A 23,894-nucleotide genomic window follows, 5' to 3' on the forward strand; every position below is an offset into this window, starting at 1 on the left:
GTTAAGGATCCAGCGTTATCACTGCTATGGCTCAAGTCACTGCTATGGCACAGGTTAGATCCCTGGCCTGGGAACTTCTGCATGCTGTGGCCATGGCTTAAACAAATAAATAATAAAAATTTTAGAACACAGACCAATGAACTCATCTATTTGAAATAAGCTCCATTAAGGAGCTTGTTATGCAATCACGGGAGAACCTCATGATTTATACATACTATATATGTGTGTTGATATGCAGACATACATATGAAAATTACCATTTGCCCAAACAGCTTCCCTTTATATGGATAAAACAAAGCAACACTGAAGACGAAGCGTGAGTGCAAGAGAAGGAGGTAATAACTACCATTTTCCCTAGTAGTACACCTCAGCTTTGACAATGAAAACATTAGGTATTTCTTGAAGATTGTTCAAAAGATAATGCTTCAAATGGGTTTTGTAAATCATTTATTATGATTGAAAGGGAAGAAAATGATAGGAGACAAATATTACAATTAAACACGTAACATTATTCTCTTGTAACCAATCATAATAATATACTTTGAATTTTTTAAATGGCTATATAAGCAATTTCCCAGAAAATAAAATTTTCACATCATCAGTTACAGAAAATTGATTTCTTTCCATCAAAATATTTTATCTCTGCTCTATCAAAAATAAATGCCAAGTCTAGGGTACTCCTGTTTAAGCTAAGCCTTCACCACTTGTTTAAATTAGAAGACTTAGGGGGGAGTCTTACCAGAGGATGAAGTAACAATTGCCTGAGAATGAAGTTCTCACATATGTGTAACAGCTCTGCCAAGCCTCCAGCTCACCAACTAACCATTATTAAATAGTTTTCTGGGAACTCAGAAACTCTACTGTATCTCAGCCAAAAGGCTCCTGAGAGTCACCCCAAACTGGTAACCAGTTTCTTCTCAACAATTAATTTGCTTACACAGTGAGTAGTTGTGGCTCAACAGATTTAAGGGAAATTGTAAATGGAAATATTTCAATAGGGGTTTTGACTTTTGTCCTTACCAATAAAGAAAAATCTTACTTGATCAGTGTATTTCTTAGTTCTGCCCCTTCTAAGGATGCTAACATGGGATGGAAAATTTTCAAAAGGCTTAGTATGAGAACAGTACTAGCCATAGGGAGAAAGCAGCAAAAAAGAAAACATGAAGGCTCTGCCAACAAATTAATTCAGCAGCTAACTTTTTTTTTTCAAATTGGTCAATTACCAAAGTGATAAATATATGTCCAAAATATAAATATAAAATATTCTACACATAAATAAAATTAAGTATACTCATGATTACTATTGCAATTAAACATTTTTACCATATAATTTTCATATCTTATCACAGTTTCATTTTTATCATGAATAATAAGTACTTTATTCTGTCACATACTGGAATGTACTGACCACTCATGTAACCCAGTAAAGTAATACACTTCTAGACTCTTTCAACTAAAGTTTACCTCCTTTGATAGAAGAGTTACTTTCGCTTTCCTTTTAAAAATATTTTGGGGAATTTCTTTTTAAACCATAATTAAACAGGAGTGTATGTATGAGGTGAAGCTTTAAGAACTATCTTCGTTTTCAAAGATATTATTATTGAACAAAGCAAGGTCAAGATGACCCAGCACCAATGCAATGAAATGTGGGCAATATTCCACTGAGCTTGGGTTATGCTGACAGCCAAGGAATGTCAGGAATCTACTGTGTCGTTTTAAGTTTTACACGCCAATGATCTGAAAAGGTGACAGGGCATGCTTTCTAATCCCACATGGGAGGTTCTGGTTATCTAGCTCCTGTTTTCTCACACAATGATTCATAGGGCCACGAGACTTACCGCATTTGCTCTAAAAATGTACCCTTCAACACCTCCCTGCAGCTTTTTCTTAAATTGTATACTCGACTTCTTTCTAAACACCATATCATTAATTAAAATCACACTTAATTACAGTACTTAATTTTTTGGCAGCGAGCATTTACAAATAACCAAGTGGTTTGCCAAATGAGAGTTTGGCAAAACTCCCTTGAATCTCCTTTGCTAAAGATTACTGGAATTTTTTTTTTTTTTTTTTTTAAAGAGAACAAAGCCATATCACATGATCTCTCTGATGGCAAGGAAGAAGGTATTGGAAAAAAATTACAAATTCTAACACATTTAATCTAAGAGAAAATCAGTATGTGGGAAAAATCTGTGTTTAGGTTTTAGTATTCACATTCATCTGAATATTTATGAATCAAATAAAAGAGATTAATTTCCATTATTTTTAAAGAATGGAATACTGCTGTGTGGGTGCCACGCTGCCAGGATGCAAATGAACTTATTTGGAGCTGATGCAGCCATTGCTTAGAGGACAGGAAGTCAAAGTTCAGACTCCCAAACTTTCAGAGTAAAGTGGGGCCTTTCGTTGGTCTGCTGCTTGATAGAAGGGGCTGGCTTCCCATCACCCTGGCTTGGGGGCCCCGGGTCCGAGCTGAGAGCAGCGCTGGAGCAGAGAGGTGGTGAACTGCCTTTTGTTGATAGAAGTTGTTTATGTAGCTGGCGATCAAAAGAGTGATTTCAAGAATCTAAAACAAGAAAAACAGAATTAGGATTCTCCTGAGAAGTTCTCATCACTTTCAAAAGAGAGTGAAGAGATGGCCATGGGTGGTCTTCATTTGCAAGTAGCCAGGTTACCAGAATTCCCTTATAATCAAATCCGTCAAATACAGTTGACCTTTGAACAATACAGGGGTCAGGGGTTCTGACACTCTGAGCTTAACTTGACAGTGGCCCTCTATCCTCTGTTCCTTTGTCTCTCCGGTTCTGTATTCCTGGATTCAACCAACTGCTGGATGGTGTAGTAACATAGTTTTTACTATTGAAAAAAAATCCTTATGTGACTGGACCCATGCAGTTCATACCTGTATTCGTCAAGGGTCAACTTCTACTTACTTGCATGTTCAGTATATTTTTCCATTACTTAAACCAGCAGAAAAAAATGATACTTGAAACAAAATTTCAAATTTAGTGGCAACATTAGAATATGTGTCAGCAGTATGATTCTATCCGTTATTTTAAAGCCATGTCTGTGAATATATGAGTAAGAAATTCAGTATATTATATCAACTCTATATTTATTTATTATTTATTATTATTTTTTGTCTTTTTGCCATTTCTTGGGCCGCTCCCGCAGCATATGGAGGTTCCCAGGCTAGGGGGCAAATCGGAGCTGTAGCCACCGACCTACACTGTAGCCACAGCAACGTGGGATCCGATCCACTCTATATTTAAACTAAGGCACTGAGTGTGCCATGATCTTCTGCACTCACTATCTGCCTTTGCTTAAGTATAGATTTAATTAAGAAATATATATGCCACTTTTAAAGCTTCAAATTCTAAAAAAAGGTCTCTTTTAGTTGACAAATTTTAAGACAGTTAATTGTCTATCCATTCTAAATGTAATAGTTTGTGTGCACTAACCCCAAACCCCCAGTCCACCCCTCTCCCTCCCCCTAGGCAACCGCAAGTCTGTTCTCTATGTCTGTGAGTCTGTTTCTGTTTTACAGATTGGTTCATTTGTGCCATATTTTAGTTTCCACATATAAGTGACATCATATGGCATTAAGACAGTTTGGAGTTCCCGTCGTGGCGCAGTGGTTAACGAATCCAACTAGGAACCATGATGTTGCGGGTTCGGTCCCTGGCCTTGCTCAGTGGGTTGACGATCCGGCGTTGCCGTGAGCTGTGGTGCAGGTTGCAGACACGGCTCGGATCCGGCATTGCTGTGGCTCTGGTGTAGGCTGGTGGCTATGGCTCCGATTAGACCCTGAGCTTGGGAATCTCCATATGCCGCGGGAGCGGCCCAAGAAATAGCAAAAAGACAAAAAAAAAAAAAAGACAGTTAAAGTTTTAGAAAAATTAATTTTTTTTCTAAAATTGGAATTATATGTTAGAATATAGCCCTTTGATTTATTGCTTTTAGAGACTTTAGTTTGCTAAGAATAGTAAAGAAACAGGTATGTTTTAATTATAAAACCTCATTCTTCCCACTAATGAGTCCATAAAGTAAATTATTCCAAGCAAATAAGATAATGTGAATAAAGTACCTGAAAACAACAGCTTATGCCATGACCACTTATTTTGAACTGTCTGTATACCACGCACTGGGCTAAATATTTCACAGCTCCTTCATTTAATTTTAAACTCCCCCACCAAAAAAAAAAAAAGAAAGAAAGAAAGAAAGAAAGAAAGAAAGAAAGAAAGAAAGAAAGAAAGAAAGAAAGAAAGAAAGAAAAAGAAAATAGGTAACACCATACCATATTTTAGAGGAAGAAACCAAGGCTTAGAAAAATGAGGTACGCCAGAATTTGGACCTATAGTTGTTGTTTGATTATAAGTGAAGTCTGTTTTCCCATCAGGAACTTAGTCTTGCCACAATAAATGTTTTAGTATGCGAAAGAAAAACTAGCATAAAAAAGTTAGCAGAAAGGCTTCTACTCACCTTGGGTTTTGCCATGGCAAAAAGTAATTTCTCCGTTGGTTTGTCCTTTGAATGTGTATTGTTAATGACTATCATAAAATCATCTTGATAACCTCCAAAGGTCATTAGACTCTTGTACACATAGCTGACTATTAACCTCTTCAAAGAAAAGAAAAAGTAAATGTATTATACCATCTTCATTTTCATTTTATTTATCTATTTGGTTGTTTTTAGGGCTGCAGGAGTGGCATATGGATGTTGTCCGGCTAGGGGCGAAATCAGAGCTACAGCTGCCAGCCTACGCCACAGCCACAGCCACACCACATCCAAGCTGCATCTGGGAGCTTCACCACAGCTCATGGCAACACCGGATCCTTAACCATTGAGCAAGGCCAGGGATTGAACCCGCATCCTCATGGATACTAGTTGGGCTCATTTCCGCTGAGCCACAATGGGAACTCCCAATCTTCATTTTCAAAGAAAGGTGAGAGATAATTAATAACATATATCATCAACAAAGTGCTAATACAGTCAACCAACTGCGAATCAAAAATTTCATGAAGTTCTTAAAAGCAAAACTTGAATTTGCCATGCACCAGAAACTATTTACATAGTTTCTGTATTTGTATTTGTCCTTTAAGATAATCTACCTGTATATCTATACATTAGGTCGAACCATATGAAACTGATGCTTTTTAAGGTAAAAAAGGTTCAAATACTGTCAAATTCATCAACTGACAAATACATTTTAATATGTATATAAACATAAACAGTATCACGCATATTGCTGCTTTTTTTAAACATCTGTTCCTTTTAGCTTAACATGTTATGAGCATCTTTCCACGATAAGAAATGTACTTGTCTAACATTTTAAATGATTTTATAGGCATTTAGATTTTATAGACATTACTTAACTGATATCCTAACGAAGAATATTTAAATCTTTTTGTAATTTGTTACTATCTTAAGCCATACTCCAGTGAATATTTTGGGACATATTTCATATTACCTATACCTAAATTATTTCTTTGGTTATAAACCTCAACAACTGAAATTGCTATCTGAAAAATGTAAGGAAAATTTTGAAATTTTCCAAATTCAGAGAGGTTATACCTGTTTATGTTCCCAGCATCACTGTCTTGCTAAGCACTGAATATCATTATTCTTTAGAATCTCTGCCAACCTGGGAATTCCGGTCTTGGCACAGAGGAAACAAATCTGACTAAGAACCATGAGGTTGCAGGTTCAATCCCTGGCCTCGATCAGTGGGTTAAGGATCAGGTGTTGCTGTAAGCTGTGGTGTAGGTCGCAGACGCTGCTCAGATCTGGTGTTGCTGTGGCTGTGGTGTAGGCCAGTGGCTACAGTTCCGATTAGACTCCTAGTCTGGGTACCTCCATATGCTGTGGGTGCAGCCCTAAAAAGACAAAAAGACAAAAAAAAAAATCCTCTGCCAACCTGATTGGTGAAAAGTAGAACCTCACTGTTTTTTTGTTTTTTGTCTTTTTAGGGCTGCAACTTTATCCATGAGGTTGTGGGTTTGATCCCTGTCTTTCTCCGTGGGCTAAGGATCCAGCGTTTCTGCAGGCTGTGGCGTAGGTCTGCAGATGCGGCTTGGATCTGAAGTTGCTGTTACTATGACATAGGCCAGCAGCTGCAGCTCCGATTCAACCCCTAGCCTGGGAACTTCCATATGCTATGGGTGCGGCCCTAAAAAGACACACACACAAAAATTTTTGTTAGGAGTTCCTGCTGTGGTATAGTGGGTTACGAATACAACTGCAGTGGCTCTGGTAGCGGCAGAGGCATGGGTTTGATTCCCGGCCCGGCACAGTGGGTTAAAGGATCCAGCATTGCAGCAGCTGCAGTGTAGGTCACAGCTGTGTCTCAGATTCAATTTCTGGCCCAGGAACCTCCATGTGCCTCATGTATGGCCATACCAAAAGAAAAAAAAATTTTTTTTTAACCTAATGGACAGAGCTTGCGAAATTCATTTGGTAGGTGTAGTGAGCTCTCCTTCCTGTGGTTATAGTCAGGATCACTGGGAATTTCTTGTCCTTAATTGTTGCAGTAACTGTTTCTCCTCATAACTGCTGAAAAATTTCTTTGAAGGTGTTTATATTTCCTGAATGCCTTTCAGTTCTTGAAAAGATAATCTGAAGATACATTATAAAGTCAGTGACTTAAGGTCAACAGAAATCGTACACCATCATGGATAATAGTGGGTTCTTAACCCACTGGACCACAATGGCAACTCCCAAAAAATTCTTTTTGAGTAGTCTGATACATGTAAAATATGACAGAAAATAAATTTAAGATAAATTAATATAGAGAAAGTATTATTTGACATATTTAAATATAAAAAGATACTGTATAATACAAGTGAATGGATAAGAGATATTATGGGAAATCATAGAAATTGTTTTAGAAGCCTTAATGAAGCTGAACTTAAACTTTGCTAACTAAAATTTCTACATTAATGTTTTAAAGATTTTCATCTTATACAGGAAGTATGCTCCCAACACTATTAATGAATGTCATTTTATAAATATAACCATGATTGTAATTTAGTCATGGCATCTTAATATTTTTCTCATACACAATATATAATCTGTCTAATCTTGTTTTAAAAGATTAAATTGTAATCATGGTTGTATTTGTAAAATGACTATTCATTGTATAGTATTAGGAAGAATGTTTTCTGTGTATGAGAAAAATCAGATTAAGATATCATTACCCACGGAGTTCCCATCATGGCTCAGCGGTAACAAACCTGACTAGTATCCATGAGGATGCAGGTTGGATCCCTAGCCTTGCTCAGTGGGTTAAGGATCCAGTGTTTTCCTCGAGCTGTGGTGTAGACTGCAGATGTGGCCTGGATGTGGCATTGCTGTGACTATGATGTAGGCTGGCAGCTCCAGCTCTGATTCTACCCATAGCCTGGAAACTTCCATATGCCGTGCGTGTGGCCCTAAAAAGACAAAAAAAAGAAAAAGATACCATTACCTTTTGTTTATGGTACACTGAGCAATGGAAATAGTTGACTCAATGCAAAACTTAAGGATTAATCTTACCATGGAGTTGTATTCTAAGATGCTTAAACCGTCTTCATGTACAGCCAGCCACATGAAAGTACTTCCAAGTGATGATGGGGTTATGGGCTATGAAGATGTGAAAGTACACGATGTGATAATTGCTAAGCAAAATTACTGAAACACTTTTCAGTCTAAATACAATGCAACATTTGCAAAGACAACAACAACTTATTAAAAATCTCAGCTGGGGAGTAGGCATAACAGAAAGAGCAGTGAATCTAATCTTAGGAGACCTGGGTTTGAGACCTGAATCTGCCATTTATAAACAGATGCATTTGGACAAACCACTTAATCTAACCCCCGGCAGGGTTTATCTCTCCTTTCTCAGTGTTTCTACAGCACTCTGTTCATGTCACTCTTAACAATATTCACCACACAGTGGTTGTTTCCAGGCCTATTGCAACACAGGTTGTGGGTTCCTGGAAGTTTGAGCACAATGCATCTGAAGCCATGGGCTTATTTATCCCTAGAGCTTAGCTGAGTGTTTAGCAAACAGAATTCATAAATGTTAAAAAATTGAGCAAATGAGTGAGGGTGAAAAAGAGTGAATGGATGAATGCATAAAGAGAAGAAAGCAGTCTGGATGTTGTCTTCAGTGTAATGATTAATCATAATGAAAGTAGGAAATGATTTAAGGTAGGGGGAAGTGGAGAAGAGGGGAAAATATAGAGACACTGATGGCTTTCCTACCCTTTCCTTAGTGGATCTTCATCATTTTCTTTAAATTGTTAGAAATGTCCTTCTTTTCTTTTGTCTTTTTTAGGGCCGCACCTGTGGCACATGGAAGTTTCCAGGCTAGGGGTCGAATCAGAGCTGCAACTGCTGGCCTACACCACAGTCACAGCAACGCCAGATCTAAGCCATGTCTGGGACCTATACCACAGCTCATGGCAACACTGGGTCCTTAATCCACTGAGTGAGGCCAGGGATGGAACTAGTTGGGTTCGTTACCACTGAGCCAGGATGGGAACACCCTTATTTTCTTTTAAAAAACCAAATATACTAAGCCTGGGGTTACTGTTAAGACTTGGTATTTTACTGAACTGAATAGCTCCCCCACCCATCCTTACTTTTGCAAGAAACAACTTGGCACCAAAGAATGGCCACTTCCTGGCTACTGTCAAATAAATTCGCACACAATCTGCAGCACTGTGTCCCCGGAGGGCCATCCATCTGGTTGATAGTCGCTGGCACAGCTGCCTAAAAAAAAGGAAAGAACAAAAACACAAAAGAAAAAAAATATAAACAGTGTATCATCCTTCCAAGATAAAGCTCTCCCTGAGCCAGTCCTAGGCACCACTGGGGGACCCACTCGCCACTGCGGTGAAACTGTGGTTTTGTGACTCCCCTCTCACAGCTGTCCACACCTTGTCCTCTTTGTAGCATATGGAGGTTCCCAGGCTAGGGGTCAAATCAGAACTGTGACTGCCAGCCTACACCACAGCCACAGCAACACCAGATCCTTAACCCACTGAGCAAGGCCAGGGATCGAACCTGCGTCCTCATGGATGCCAGTCAGATTCGTTTCCACTGAGCCACGACAGGAACTCCTCCTTTCACCAAATTCCCCTATGATTAGTGCTCTCAGGATGACCTAGGTTGCCCACTCCCTACCCCCTTCAGGTAAATTTGAAAAAATCTGATAAGCTAATATCAAACTTTCACATAGATTAGTTTAAAAGGTAATTTCTCATGGGAATAACTTTCATTTTTATGGAAAAGTACAAGAAGTTGAGACTGAAGAATGAATCCCCAGCAGCAGAATTTCAGATGCTACCACTCCTGGCTTGGAGAGATGTTGGATACAGGAGAAACCTCTTAAATAAAACCATGAAAGCAACCATTTATTTACACAGACAAAAAAGGGGCTGATATCAAATGTTTCTATGATGGAAAAATTCATGGTGAATTGGATTTGCCTCTATTCTTGAATCTACAGCTTTTCTTTATAAGGCTTTCAAAAATCATAACTCCAAATTAGTTGAGTTTAATTATAAAACTTTACATGATGGAGTTCCTATTTGACTCAGTAGGTTAAGGACCCAGCGTTGTCTCTGGGAGGATACAGGTTCAATCTCTGGCCTTGCTCAGTAGGTTAAGGATCCAGCATTGCTGCAAGCTACAGCGCAGGTCCCAGATGCGGCTTGGATCTGGTGTTGCTGTGCCTGTGGTGTAGGTCTCAGCTGCAGCTCGGATTCAACACCTAGCCTGGGAACTTCCATATGCCACATGTGAGGCCATAAAAAGAAAAAAGAATTTTTTTATATGAAAAAATTTTGCCTAAGAGGACAGTTTATTTTTATTCCAATCTGTTTATAATGGAATACACTGAGATAAAAATTTTTGATAAATGCTTCATAAAAATTAAACATCAGTAAGTTTTTCTCTTTTATTTATTAGCAAGGTTAATTTGGATAAGAATCAATAAGATTACATGAAAAGTAGATCTTCTACACTAAGGTATATATTTTTCATTAAAAAAAGTTTTAAATCATAAAAAATAAATAAATAAATAAAGTCCCTTGTAGTGCAATGGGTTAAGGATTCTGCGTTGTTACTGTAGTGGCCAAGGTTGCTGCTGTGGTGAGAGTTTGAACCTTGGCTCGGGGACTTTCACATGCTGCGGGCACAGCCAAAAAAAAAAAAAGTTTTAAATCTAGATTCTAAAGTTTCTAGGTAAATCTTAAAAAGATCTATAACCGCTTGGGATTCAATAGTCTTAAAAAATTCTTGAGAAAATTGTTATGTACAATTTTTTTCATCTGTAAAATTTGAACAGAAAAATATCACTGAAAAACTAGTGTGCATCTGCCCTTTAAAGAGTTACAAATGGTTCTTTACCTTAACTGTTCTTCAGACGAGTCATCTCTATACCTTTTGGGATAAAATTTCTCGATGACTTGTTTGAGAGTTTGACTTGCTTTGCACTGATTAGTAACATGACCTGCTGGAGTGGAAAAAGGTCTTTCAAAATCTCCAATCTCCACCTAATTGAAAACCAAACAACAACAACAACAAAAAGATATAGGATATGAAGTAGAATTTTTAAAAAGAAAATTGGTTTTATTTTTTCAGCATTATTTATAACATACAACATATAAACCTATTTGTAATAATTGTGTCATTATGGAATTTATAATCATATATAAGTAAGATAATTAAGATCTAAAGTTCATTTAAAGTTTTTTTTTTCCTCATTTTTCAGTGTGAATAGTTGGGGTTTTTAATTTTTTTTTAAGTTTTATTGAAGTACAGTTAAGTTATAAGGCAGTAGTAATTTCTGCTGTACAACAAAGTGACCCAGTCATACATATACACATATCTATTCTCAGATTCTTTTCCCACATAGATTATCACAGAAAAAAATCTGTAGCATTTCAGTTTCATTTCTACATTAAGTACCTGAGGTTCTTATCTGGTAGTATTTGCTAAAGACCTTACTCTACCAGATAATTTTTCATTTTTAAGGTACTATTTTGGTTGATAATAATAAGGCAAAATAGAAGTTAAAAATGAAAGATTCAAAAAAGTTATAAAACCACTAAAATCTTTAAAAAGTATTACTTGGACTTTTTAAGGGTCTTTACCTAATATGATGGAAGGGAGTACTATATTCTCATTACTTTCTTCCTAGGTTTTCTATATAAATGTTACTAATTTATCCCTCGATCTATCATTCTGTTATTCTTGGAAATAAGGCCCTTCATTGTCCTTTCTCCCTAAATGAAAGAATGTTTAATCCTTCTTTCTATTAGCAGGCTACAAAGATGTCATTCCCTACCAACCCATCCAACTACCCACCCATCCATCTCTTCCACCCAGTCATTCATCCAAACTTACGTTGAGTCCCCATTTTATGTCAGGCACTGTGCTAATTTATATGAGAAAAAAGTTGGAGTTCCCGTCATGGCCCAGTGGTTAACGAATCTGACTAGGAACCATGAGGTTGCGGGTCTGATCCCTGGCCTCGCTCAGTGGGTTAAGGATCTGGCGTTGCCGTGAACTGTGGTGTAGCTCACAGACTCTGCTCGGATCCTGCGTTGCTGTGGCTGTGGTGTAGGCTGGCAGCTGTAGCTCCGACTGGACCCCTAGCCTGGGAACCTCCATATGCCGTGGGAGTGGCCCTAGAAAAGGCAAAAAGACAAGAAAGAGAGAGAGAGAGAGGGAGAAAGAAAGAAAGAAAGAAAGAAAGAAAGAAAGAAAGAAAGAAAGAAAGAAAGAAAGAAAGAAAGAAAGAAAGAAAGAAAGAAAGAAAGAAAGAAAGAAAGAAAGAAAGAAAAAGAAAGAAAGAAAGAAAGAAAGAAAGAAAGAAAGAAAGAAAGAAAGAAAGAAAGAAAGAAAGAAAGAGAAAGAAAGAAAGAAAAAAGAAAGAAAGAAAGAAAGATAGATAGAAGGAAAAAAGTTGAGTACAGTTCCTATCCTCAAAGAGTTTTCTGTCTAGTAGGGGAGACGGAAGAATAAACAAATACTTGTGATCAACTGTGTTAAATGCTTTGTATAGGGTACCAAAGAGGGTTCAACAAAGTGAGATGGGGTGGGGGACACACTGAACATCCACATCCTTACCTAGACCCCCCCCCCAACAAGTGGATGGAGGGTTCCATCAGAACTTAGAGAAAGTTTGGGTCTTCATCCTAAAAGGGCTCTCTGGCTCCAGGTAGGCTGTTAACATAACCAGCCTCTGAGATTCTGGCCCCCGAGACTTCCCTTATCCAGTTCTTAATCTGACCAGCTACAGTCTAATTTCTTAGCTGAGGGGAGTTCCCATCGTGGCGCAGCAGAAATGAATCCGACTAGGAACCATGAGGTTGGGGGTTCAATCCCTGTCCTTGCTCAGTGGGTTAAGGATCCGGCGTTGCCCTGAGCTGTGGTGTAGGTTGCAGATGCGGCTTGGATCCTGAGTTGCTGTGGCTCTGGCGTAGGCTGGCAGCTGTAGCTCTGATTGGACCCCTAGCCTGGGAACCTCCATATGCCACAGGAGCGGCCCTAAAAAAAACCCAAATAAATAAAAATAAATTCCTCAGCTGAGCATCTTCCTTGTAGTCTATTCTTAGGAACTTTCTAGGTTCCTTGACCCAGTCTCTTACTTGCTGGTTTCTTGGCTTGGCTTTGCTGTTCAGCTTTTGCACCCCCATCTCCTATCTAGTCAGGTATTTTTTGAATTTCCTTGCACCAAATAAAAGTTGTCCACCTGCTCTTCAAATACACTAGAATTCTTCCTTCGGAGCAAGCTTTTCCCTTTTCCCACCTACCACCAGGCAGTACTCAGCAGAGCTAGCTGTGAAACTTTAGACCAGGATTTAACCTCCAAGCATCTGACAGTTGGACAAACAATAGTGACAAACATAGAGGGCCACTGAAGGTAACCCTGGCTATTAGGGAACCCTACAGTGGGATCTTCAAACACAGTGTCTCCCTCTGGCTCCTGGCATACTGTGTAGCACAGAATGAACACAATACATGTTTGGAGAATAACTGAAAATCAACTCAGATAATTCCCCCTATGCCTCACATCAACATAAACACCTTATCAGACACTATATACAGCAATCAGAACATCAGCTCCAAGGATTTCCTTATTAAGACAGAAAATATCAACAAGGTCCTAGAGATACTCCAATCTACAAGAGAAATTTTTTCTACAGAGCTCAGATTTCCTTAGCATATTTTATTTATCTTCACAAAAACTACTAGGAGGAAGAGATCAGAGGTAATATTTTCCTTTTATAGATGGAGGAATTATACATTTTAGTTTGCAATATGCTCAGAATTTGTAGGTGTGTGATTGATTGTACCTTTATACCCCTTTTAAAAATTCATCTAAAATATTAGAAGCATCTATCTCCAAAGTATATAATTTTTCTTGGGGAAGCTTTCGCCACAAAAATACAAATTAAATAAGGAAGACTAATTTTAGCAAAAATGAGAGTGATTTTAACAGAGCATCTGTGCCTTTAGAGAACCAAAGCCTAGCTCAGCACATGATAGGAAATCATTCCTAATCCTATGACCAAGAAAATATGGGACCTAGTTCTCCTTTCTTCAGCTCCTTACCACTTGCATAAAGAGAACATTCAGTGTAGCCCTAATGCTTTAAAGTCTGGATGACCATGAAATTGTTCTGAGAGTAAACTAAATTGTCAACTATTCATTCATCCGAGAGCATGTATGCGGAATGGACTGTGTGTAAGGCACTGAGCTAGATACAAAGATGAACAGGGAGCGCCGTCGCTCTCAGGAAGGGCAGAGTCAGTGGGGCAAAGCAGAAACAAATAAGTAAAATAAACCACTGAGGTCAGGACAGCAGTAGGACATGGGCAGGACATTACAGAAACCTCAAGAGGGACAATTAACCCTCCTAGGCAGGATTCAAGGTTTCCTGGAATGAGGGACACTTTAGATGAAAATTAAAGGATAAACTCAAGTTAACAGGTAGAGGCACAGGAGTAGAGGTATTCTGAGCAGAGGGGACAAACAAGTAAAGCATAAGAGGTAAGAAAAAGTGAATCATATACAACTCAGGAGGGTCAAGTTCAAGGTAGGGAGTATTAAGAGATGAGGCTGGAGAGGCAGGCAGAGGTTAGATCATGGCAGTCCTTCCATGTAAACCAGGGAAGGACATAGTTGGAGGCACATTTTTGCTGTATCTCCAACCCCAGTTACCAGTGCTGCCTAACAAACCACCATGGCACAGTTTCTAGGCCGAGACCTTAGGAAAATGGCAGCTTCCACATCTTGTCTCTTCCGGGACATTGCTCTTGCCACCCAATCCCCATTCTGTGAGGAAGCACAGGCAGCCACTTGAAGAGGCCACAGGTGGGGGTTCCAGCTGACATTCCCCGTGGAAGTTCCAAACAACACTTGGCATCCGCCACCAGATGTGTGAGTAAATGGCCTTCAGAGGATTTCAGCCCTCAGCTACAGTCACAACCAGGCTACAAGCTACGCCAGCTGATGCCATATGAAGCAGAGACAAGCTGCCCTAATACATTCCTGCCCAAACTGTATTTTGGGCTGAGTCTTGGAGTCATCTGTTATGCAGCAATAGGTAATTGGAACAATCTCTCTAGATTCTAGGTGGAGGATAAAAGTGTGTGGTGAGAAGCCTGATGCAGGACGGCCAGCAGGATGTGATGATGGTTTGAACCATAGCAGTGGTGGTTGGCATGGAGAAGGGGAAACAGAATTTAAATGGGCAGGGCATGGTGACGGGGACGGGGGGGGGGGGGGGGGGGGGGGGGGCAGTCAGGGATGATTTCTGGATTGGAAGCTTCCTTGGTGGACTGAGCAGAGGCAGTATCACAGTGAAGACGCAAAACGTGTAAGAAGAGAAGGGACAATTAGTTCAGTTCTTGATATGCTGAATTTAAGGAGCAAACGAAAGAAATATGCGCTAGAGAGAAAAGATGCGGGCATCACCAGCATAGGTGGTAGAAGAAATGAAAAGAATGGTTAAGATGTCCCGGGATGGTGTGCAGAGTAAGAAGACCGAAAATTCTGGGCAATTCAAGGCAGCCAACACACCATTTTCCCTTCATGCACCTATGCAAAGATCCAGATGGGGTAGAGACTGTGGTTTGCCTCTTGGGACCCTTCTTTCTTTCTTTCTGAGTAATCAAAATCTTGAATTTAGCTGGGATCCTTGCGGCCCAACTAAGACCACATTCTTTAGCCTCCCTTGTAGGCTGACAAGGCCATGGGACTTAAGTTTTGATCAAAGAAACATAAATGGAAGTGTTCTGTATAACTGCTGGGAGGCTTCTTGAAGGCAAGAGGGGGCATGCCCTTCTTCAGTGCTTCCTCCATGCTGATGCCTGGAGCACTGATGTGATGGCTGGAGCCCTGGCAGATCTCCAGGACTGTGAAGATGACAGCAGAATGGATGGCAGGATAAAACCCAGGTCCCTAATGACTGCAGAGGTGCCAGCAAGCCTATCTCTTGTCAGGGAGGAGCAGATTCCCCACCCTCATCCCTCCAGAGTTCTTTTCGCTGGACCCAAAATGGATTAACAGGAGAAAAAAACAGTTGAATGCACAGAGGTCTCATAGAATTAGAACCCCTGAAATGACCAAAGCAGGCTGTTTACATATCATTTTTAGACAAAGAAACAATTGTTTGTGACGATTTAACAAAATAAAGGGGCTTGTGCTTAGGGGAGCAGACTAATGAAAAAGTAACAAAATTTGTTCATATAGCTTTCTGAGCCTTGAATTCCCTAACTCTGGTGATAAGGATGCCTCTATCCTCCTGGTAGAGGGAGGGCACCTTCACATGGGAGATTTATTTCCTGCCTTTAGAGGAAAAGAGGGAGGGCAGAGTGGCTTTTTGAATATCTATTCCTCCCCTCCTCACTGGCTGTTTCTCAAGCAACTTTAGTTCAAAATAATCAACATTTAGGATTCCCTGGTGGCACAGAGGGTTAAGGTTCCAGTGGCTTAGGTCACTGCTGTGGTGCAGGTTCGATCCCTGGCCCGGGAATTTTCACACAATATGGGCGTGGCCAAAAAGAAGAGAAAAATTAGCAAAAAATAAAGAGGAGTTTAAAAAAAAAATCATGCCATTGAGGCATATTTCGGGGCAGAATGCTCTCTGTATGTGAGAGACAAATAAAAAAAAATTTTTTTTTTTTTTTGGTCTTTTTAGGGCCATACCCACAGCACATGGAAGTTCCCAGGCTAGGGGTCAAATCAGAGCTGTAGCCGCCAGCCTACACCAGATCCTTAACCCACTGAGCGATGCCAGAGATCAAACCCGCAGATTTGTTACTGCTGAGCCACAGCAGGAACTCCATATACTTCTATTTTGATTGTCACCTTTAATTTGCACGTGTGTATGTTCATAGATGTCTGAACTTGATACTAGGTAAATAAAATAAAGAGCTTTAGCTTTTTAAAAGACTGATCCTCTTAGGTTCCTGAACAATTTTGGCTTGGCATCTAAACCCCCAAAGTTTGACACTCAAACTCCTTTATTAAATGCAAAGCCTAGCAGGATACATCCAAAGAATTAAGAAACTAGGTTCCCTTTATGGAACATTGTTGCATTCTACATCATTGCAACTGTCAGCAATCGGAGTCAAACTGTAATTATAATGCCTGTAATTTTTAAGGTGTTAATCATAGCAAGTTGGCTTTAAAGAATTACCAAAAGTATATTGTTTTACGACATTTAATTCAGTGGCGAAATTAGCATTTTATCTTTACAAAATATTCCTTACATAACATGGAAGTTACCTGCGCTAAAAGAGCCGCCATTTCTAATGCCAGGTCTCTGTTCAGAGGAAAGAGTCCATTTATTATTTGATCATTTGTCTGATACATTAACAGCAGTTTTTCTCTATCAGTCTCTCCATGAGCTTGCATTGAGAAATACAGTCTGTAAAAAAAGAGGAGACTTTTCATTAAACGACATGCTTACAAAGGAGGCAAAGAGAAATCCAGTGAACTGATATGGGTTGTTCTAACAGTAGTTCTTTAAGTGCTACAAACTTTGACGATCATTGTCTGTTAATGACCTCTATTTCTGTTCTTGTTAACATTTTTCAGCAAACTGAGTAAAAACTTGTTGGAGGATGAGGCTGTAGGATGTGTCCATGCCATTTCTGTGCCCTTAAATTTAATTTTAGGTGTTACTGAAGGACCTCAGCCACCAAGGGGCTGTATAAACCCAATTTTCAAAACACTCATGATCTTTCCTAAATACCCTGGACACACCAGGGAATAGGAAATGAAGGTTTCAATTCAAAATGGACATCAAATGATCAAGGAGGGCCATTTTCTTGGGAAACAGCCAAGTTTCTCAAGCAACTTTAGTTCAAAATAATCAACATTTAGGATTCCCTGGTGGCACAGAGGGTTAACCTTTAAATGTTCTGACTTTTTTTTTTTTTTTTTTTGCCACATACTGATAAGCAGCCTTAGGATCTCAAAAATAGCTTACATGTTATTATTACTTGTTAAAATATGACATGGTTTTGTTCGCCTGGGTCATCATCAATTCATTGACCCTCTGTATTTATTCACTGTGCTGTTTCTTTGTAGGTGGGATTGCTGGGGCTCTGGCTTCAGGCTGTAGAACCGGCGTGGAGCACTGTAAATGCCGTAAATGCTCCGGACAGTGCAATGGGTAAGCAGCATCGTGACATGCCTTCACATTGTCACGACAACACAGTGGCAGGAAAAGAGAGATTTAGATCTGGCATGTATTAAGTGTGTGCTCAATTAGCTATGACTGGATTTCCAGCCTTATTTCCCCGTCCACTTGAGGGAGAGGATACCCTGTCATCTGCTATAGTCTCTCTCATGGTAATTATCTCCAATAGCAAGGAATGAGAGGGCAGCGGGTCAGAATCTTGGAAGAAGCACTGGGGGTGTACTTTGCAAAGCTCTTCCTCCCCATATTATTCGGATCATTCTTTCTATTCATGCCAGCTTAGGGAATCACTGGCCTGAACCATCATTTAGAGTGGTTCCTTGAAAAAATAATTATCTGTGACTGCACAATGACAAACTGTCAACTGGTAGAAGAATATGGCTGGGCAACAGAAATAGATCCTAAATTCAAAGTGATGTTAGCAAAGGGAGAGAAAACAAATGGAATAAAGTTCAAGATGAGGAGTTCCCGTCGTGGCTCAGCGGTTAGCGAATCCAACTAGCATCCATGAGGACGCGGGTTCGATCCCTGGCCTTGCTGAGTGGGTTAAGGATGTGGCTCAGATCCTGCATTGCTGTGGCTCTGGCACAGGCCGTCAGCTACAGTTCTGATTGGATCCCTAGCCTGGGAATCTCCAGATGCTGAGAGTGCGGCCCTAAAAGACAAAAAAAAAAAAAAAAAAAGAAAGAAAGAAAGAAAGAAAGAAAGATGAAAGCCCCCCCTCCTTTGGGACATGTGAACATTTTTGTACTGAGCTTATTTTTTCCACTCAAAATTAAGAACTATGTCTTATTCATCACCATCGTCCACTAGGGTGTATTTAGCTAAGGGTTACCCCTGGAAGGTTCTTAACTAAAAGTCTGAATTCATAATAGGCTAGGAGGGAAAAAAGAACCAAATGTTCAAATGGCTACAGGCAAGAACTGAAGTGCATTTTCTATCATTTCTGGGTTTTTTTTTTTTTTTTTTGTCTTTTTAGGGCTGCACCTGAGGCTTATGGAAGTTCCCAGGCTCGGTGTTGAATCGAAGCTGTGGCCATCGGCCTTCGCCGCAGCAATGCAGGATCCGAGCTGCGCCTGCGACCTACACCACAGCTCACGGCAACGCCAGATCCTTAACCCACTGAGCAAGGTCTGGGATGGAACCCCTGTCCTCACAGACACTGGTTGGATTCTCTACCGCTGAGCCACAACGAGAACTTCCATTTTCTATCATTTCTGACACACCAGTAAGACTGAACCTTGGAAGGGAAAAGGAAGCACTATAAGCATGAAAAGGAAAAGCAATTCCAGACACACAAACAGGAATATAACATGGAGGAATCGATGGCTCAAGGCCCTAGTGGAACAGTTTGGGCTCCAACAACTATACGGACATTTGGAGAGAATGTGGGAGGAACTAAAGAGTCACAAAATTGATGAAGTCAGAAAATCAAATCCACAGGCCTTGACTAGGAAAGGCCTGGGAAACATGATCTGTCTCTCCCAACATGAGCAGCTTCCAGCTGCTCTCAATCCCACAGGAGCCTGAAGTCGAGAAAGCAAGCTTCCGTCACAGCAGGCAGGGTACACGACGGATGGCAGGGTAGTCCCAAATGCCCACCTCCTCATTTGACACCCAGGAAGCCAAATACCATGCGGTAGAAATCACATCGCTGTGTGGACCAGTGTCACCAAACACGCACTGTTGCGAGTTCAGCAGAGCAATCCCTGTACTCACCTCCAAATGCCTCCTTACTGCATTCCTACTATGGCCTTTCTCGGCAATGGCAACGTGTAAACTTCCTGAGGGAACAGCCTCCTTTTGTTCCCTGATCTGCTGATAACACTCTACGAAACTTGCAGTTCTGAGCCCCCCTTTCCCTGCTCTCCTCCAGCCTCCACAGCTACCACCTCAGGTCCTGTGCTCAGAAGCCAGCAGTCCGTGAAGCAGCCCTCTGTGTTCCCACGACATCTGGTACAGACACGGTACAGTCACGGTGGAGGGACTACTCCTGAGGCATCTACTGCGACAAGGGCTTTACATTCGCCAACATTTGGTCCTGCAGGCACCCCTAAAGGAGGGTACTGCTTTCACCTCCATTTTCCAGAAGGGGTACCTGGGACGCGGTCAAGGCCGCAATGTGAGCGCAGGAGCCAGGATGCTAAGCCAGGCCGCTTCTCTCCAGAGCCCATGTTCTTCACTGCTCTGCCACACTGCTCCTGTTATAGCAGTCATCACAATGCTGAGAATTCATGTCTGTCTCTCCCTATCAACTGTCAGATTCTAGAGGGTGGGAAAATTCTATTCACCCTTGAAACTCTAGGGCTTCAACAAGACCTGGCACTGGCAGACACGGGACAGAAGTTCACTGCCTGCATAGATACATGAATGGTGGTGAGAACTGTTACATACAGAAGTTATCCGCCAAAAAAGCCTGACATATCCCTTCTGTAGCCTTGGGTGAAAGAGTTAGCTCTCTAAAGCTTCAGTTTCCTCATCTATAAGATGGAGATAGTAATAATACCTACCTCATAGAAGGGTTGTTAGGATTACACGAGATGAGGCATATAAAGAGCTCAGCCCAGGGCCTGGCCTGTAGTAAGTGCTCAGTAAATATTGGTGGTAGTTATTACTATAGTATTATTACTATGATGATGCTGACTCTTCTCTAGAGGTCTTTAGTATCACCAGAGTCTCTTTGTACTAGAATTTGGGGGGGGGGGGCTGTCAACATAGCTAGAAAAAATGGGATGAATTAGGTGACCTGTCAAGGGGCTTCTTGGGAGTTTCCATTGTGGCACAGGGGAAAAGAATCCGACTAGGAACCATGAGGTTGCAGGTTCCATCCCTGGCCTGGCTCAGTGGGTTAAGGATGTGGCGTTGCCATGAGCTGTGGTGTAGGTGGCAGATGCGACTGGGATTTGAAGTTGCTGTGGCTGTGGTGTAGGCAGGCAGCTGTAGTTCTGATTAGACCCCTAGCCTGGGAACCTCCATATGCCGAGGTCATGGGTGTGGCCCTAAAAAGCAAAAAAACAAAAACAAACAAAAAAGAGGCTTCTTGGCTTAGAAGTCAATGGATATATGTACTCTTACAGTCAGCTAAAGGTGGCAGAGATGGGAATGTTAAACTATGCTCCAGAAAATAATAATGACTAAGAATTATTGAAAATAATCTTTTCTTTCAAAGAGGAGAGAAAGAAGAGTTGTTCTCTGTAGGGAAAGACCTTTGCCAGTTTTGTTTTGTTATAAACATGCCTTGATTTTACAACTTCAAATAAACAGTAAGAAACTAAATTAAATCAGCAGCTTACATGTGAATAGAATTTAAAATGTTACTTTCCAAATGGTTGTCTATGAGAACAACTTCAAAACCTATTAAGATCTTTAACTGCTAAATCTGCATAATTAAAATTCCATAACTGCTAAATATAAATAAAAATTCCATGATAAAGAGAGCTGGTGTTTAGTGTTGCTTCTAACAGTATTGCTCGACAGATGAAGAATCAAGTCCATGGCTGCATGATTGGTCACAGCCAGTTCCCCTCCTAACTGTGTCACTGGAAATTAGGGCTTATTGGATAAGCTATTTCTACACATGTGCAAAGCATGGCCATATTTAGAAATACAGTACTTTCTCATAGCTGTGGCTATCCAGCCATTTCAGACTTCTGTCAAAAATTAACAGAAGGTTGAGCTGCTCTTTTCTGACGTCAAAGATACCGTCATGGGAGTTCCCGTTGTGGCTTGGCATGTTAAGGACCTGATGTTGTCTCTGTGAGGATGTGGGTTCGATCTCTGATCTCACTCAGAGGGTTAAGGATCCGCTGTTACTATAAGCTGTAGCATAGGCTACACATGCAGCTCTGATTCGACTCCTAGCCCAGGAACTTCCATATGCTGCAGGTGTGGCTGTAAAAAAGGAACAAAGATACTGTCATGAGGCTTTTTTTTTTTTTTTTCTCTTAGCAAGGCAATCTTTAGTATGTGTTATTCATGACTGCCTTTGTCCTTCCTGGTGGATGTGATGCATTATTCTTGTGTGTCTTTTAGACCACTTTTCTCCATTTCATCCAAATTTAATTTTGGTTCCAACTGTGGCTATCATAGTCAAAAATCGGTATGTATTTAGCATTCACAAGGTATGAATTATTAGGAATAGTCTTAGACATAGAAGTAATTTCATTTAGAGCCAACAAAACCAGAACAGAATTCCTGAACTTCTCCATAAAAATAGATAGCAGGTCAGGTCCAGTAGTTGGCTTCCTTCCACATAAAGGTATGATCAAAAGAGATGGGCAGCAACAAAGACCTCTAGATGTATGCTTTTCAAAACTTGGCATGCCTAAGAATCACCTGGAGAATTGTTCAAACACAGACTCCTGGGTCTTATCCCCAGAGATTCTAACTCCGTAGGTCTGAAGTAGGGCTGAGTAATTTGTGTTTCAATGTGTTTCCCTGTGATACCAAAGCTGCAAGTCTGGGGTCCACACTTTGGGAACCACTGCTTCGATCACAAAACTAGAACAATCACCCGCAAGGTCTATGTCTTGGTCTGCTGTTCTTGCCAGTCACCAGTGGACCACAGGTGAAGTGGAAACAGGTTCCTCCAGGAGCAGAGCCTATTCGACTTCTAGGTAATCCTGCTTATCTCTAGGAATGCGTGGTTTTCAAACCTTTGATACCAAAGCTTCATAGTGACCTTCTTGTTGCTCAGGACGCCTGTGAATCGCCACAGCCCCTGAACCTCCAAAGAGGGATGCGGCAGTGGCTCGCAACCACCATTTATTCAGATCAAGGGAGTCTGTTCAAACAGTGGTGGCCCTTTAGTGGCTGGATGTGTAAGAGGAGTCCACGGTATGAAAGCACAATATTTATTTAACTGTTCCCCTATTAATAAACATAAGTCCCCCCCACACACACACTTATTTTCCACTGTTATAAAAAAATACTGGAATAATCTTATCCACTTATGTGGGTATTTCTGTGGGACAGAATACCAGCAAAAGAAATCCTGAACTGGATCAAAGGCTGTTACATTCCTCATGCTATACGGTACCTTTACTTCTTACATTCCAATTTTGGATCTACGAACACCTTCCAAAAGGAGGCCTCTGAAAAAAGTCAAGGCGACACCACCAATTCTACCAGGCTCTTGGTCTGATATTTTAGATTTCTTACTTTATGGGGTACGAGAGCCAAATAAAACCAGAAAAATACCCCTCTTTTTTGGTATAGTTAATATGACCTGGTCAATGAATACTGGTTATTAAGTACCACCTTCTGCTAACACATGGAAGAAAAGATGATATTTTTTTAAAAAAGAAAAAGAGAATCTGTTTTCTGACATATGTCAAAGTATATTAAAATTGCATCTATTGAGAAGGTAATGTATTCCACAGAGAACAGACTTGTGGTTGCCAAGGGAGAGGAGAGGGAGTGGAATGGAAAGGGAGTTTGGGGTTGGTAGATGAAAACTATTACATTTAGAACAGATTAGCAATGAGGTCCTATGTACAGCACAGGGAACTATATCCAGTCTTGGGATAGACCATGACGGAAGAGAATATAAGAAAGGGCATGTATATGTATGTATGACTGGACCATTTTGTGGTACAGCAGAAACTGGCACAACATCAACTATATTTTAATAAAAAAAATAAAAATAAAAAAAGAAGGTATGAGCCCTGGTCCCACCAGCTTTTCCCCAGTTCCTGAGCACTCTACAGCCTCCCTCTATAGACTTTCAACTTCTTTTTCTCCCAATTTCAATGCTCCCACTCCCAACCTACTTCTGACCTTGGCATAAGCATCATTTCTTCAAAGAAGCCTCCCAACGTTTCCGGTCTAGGTCAGGGTTGCTGCTATGTGTTCTCGCAGAAACACGCTCTTTTCTTTCAGAGAACTTAATGTGTAATTCTATGTTGATTAGAGTTATAGGAAAACTAACAACCGCCCTCCGCACTAGCCTGTAAATTCCAAAAGATCAGAGATTGTGTCTGTTTTTATTATCACTTTCTCCAGAGCATCTAAGTGCCTGGCTTATCAATGAAGCTCAATTAAAAGAGAAAGAATATGAAAGACAGAGAATGAGTGGATGTGAACATATCGCTGCTAAAACACTTGAGGAAACATAACTATTTCTTCTTGCTACAGGTCTGTAGGAGGGTATGTGAGTATTCAGTCTTATGAAAAAAGGTAATAACAG

General features: G+C 40.5%; 1 protein-coding gene across 5 annotated transcripts in view; it reads right to left on the reverse strand.

The window, feature by feature from the left end:
- Positions 1 to 430: 430 nt before the first annotated feature.
- The window catches only part of PLEKHH2 (pleckstrin homology, MyTH4 and FERM domain containing H2), a 124,142-nt gene continuing 100,678 nt past the window's right edge, over positions 431 to 23,894 (reverse strand). For 2 of the 5 annotated variants that reach the window (XM_047782175.1, XM_047782174.1), the window contains 6 exons: positions 16,789 to 16,930; positions 10,396 to 10,541; positions 8,625 to 8,754; positions 7,534 to 7,620; positions 4,483 to 4,620; positions 431 to 2,566 (listed from right to left, as the gene is read on the reverse strand). In XM_047782175.1, the coding sequence (XP_047638131.1) occupies positions 2,384 to 2,566; positions 4,483 to 4,620; positions 7,534 to 7,620; positions 8,625 to 8,754; positions 10,396 to 10,541; positions 16,789 to 16,930 (826 nt within the window). In that variant the 3' untranslated portion in view covers positions 431 to 2,383. Of the gene's footprint in view, positions 2,567 to 4,482; positions 4,621 to 7,533; positions 7,621 to 8,624; positions 8,755 to 10,395; positions 10,542 to 16,788; positions 16,931 to 23,894 lie in introns of those variants that run through there. The other 3 variants (XR_007135137.1, XR_007135136.1, XM_047782176.1) reach the window with 2 other exon arrangements.

The sequence above is a fragment of the Phacochoerus africanus genome, chromosome 5, assembly GCF_016906955.1.
Source record: "Phacochoerus africanus isolate WHEZ1 chromosome 5, ROS_Pafr_v1, whole genome shotgun sequence".
NCBI lineage: Eukaryota > Metazoa > Chordata > Mammalia > Artiodactyla > Suidae > Phacochoerus > Phacochoerus africanus.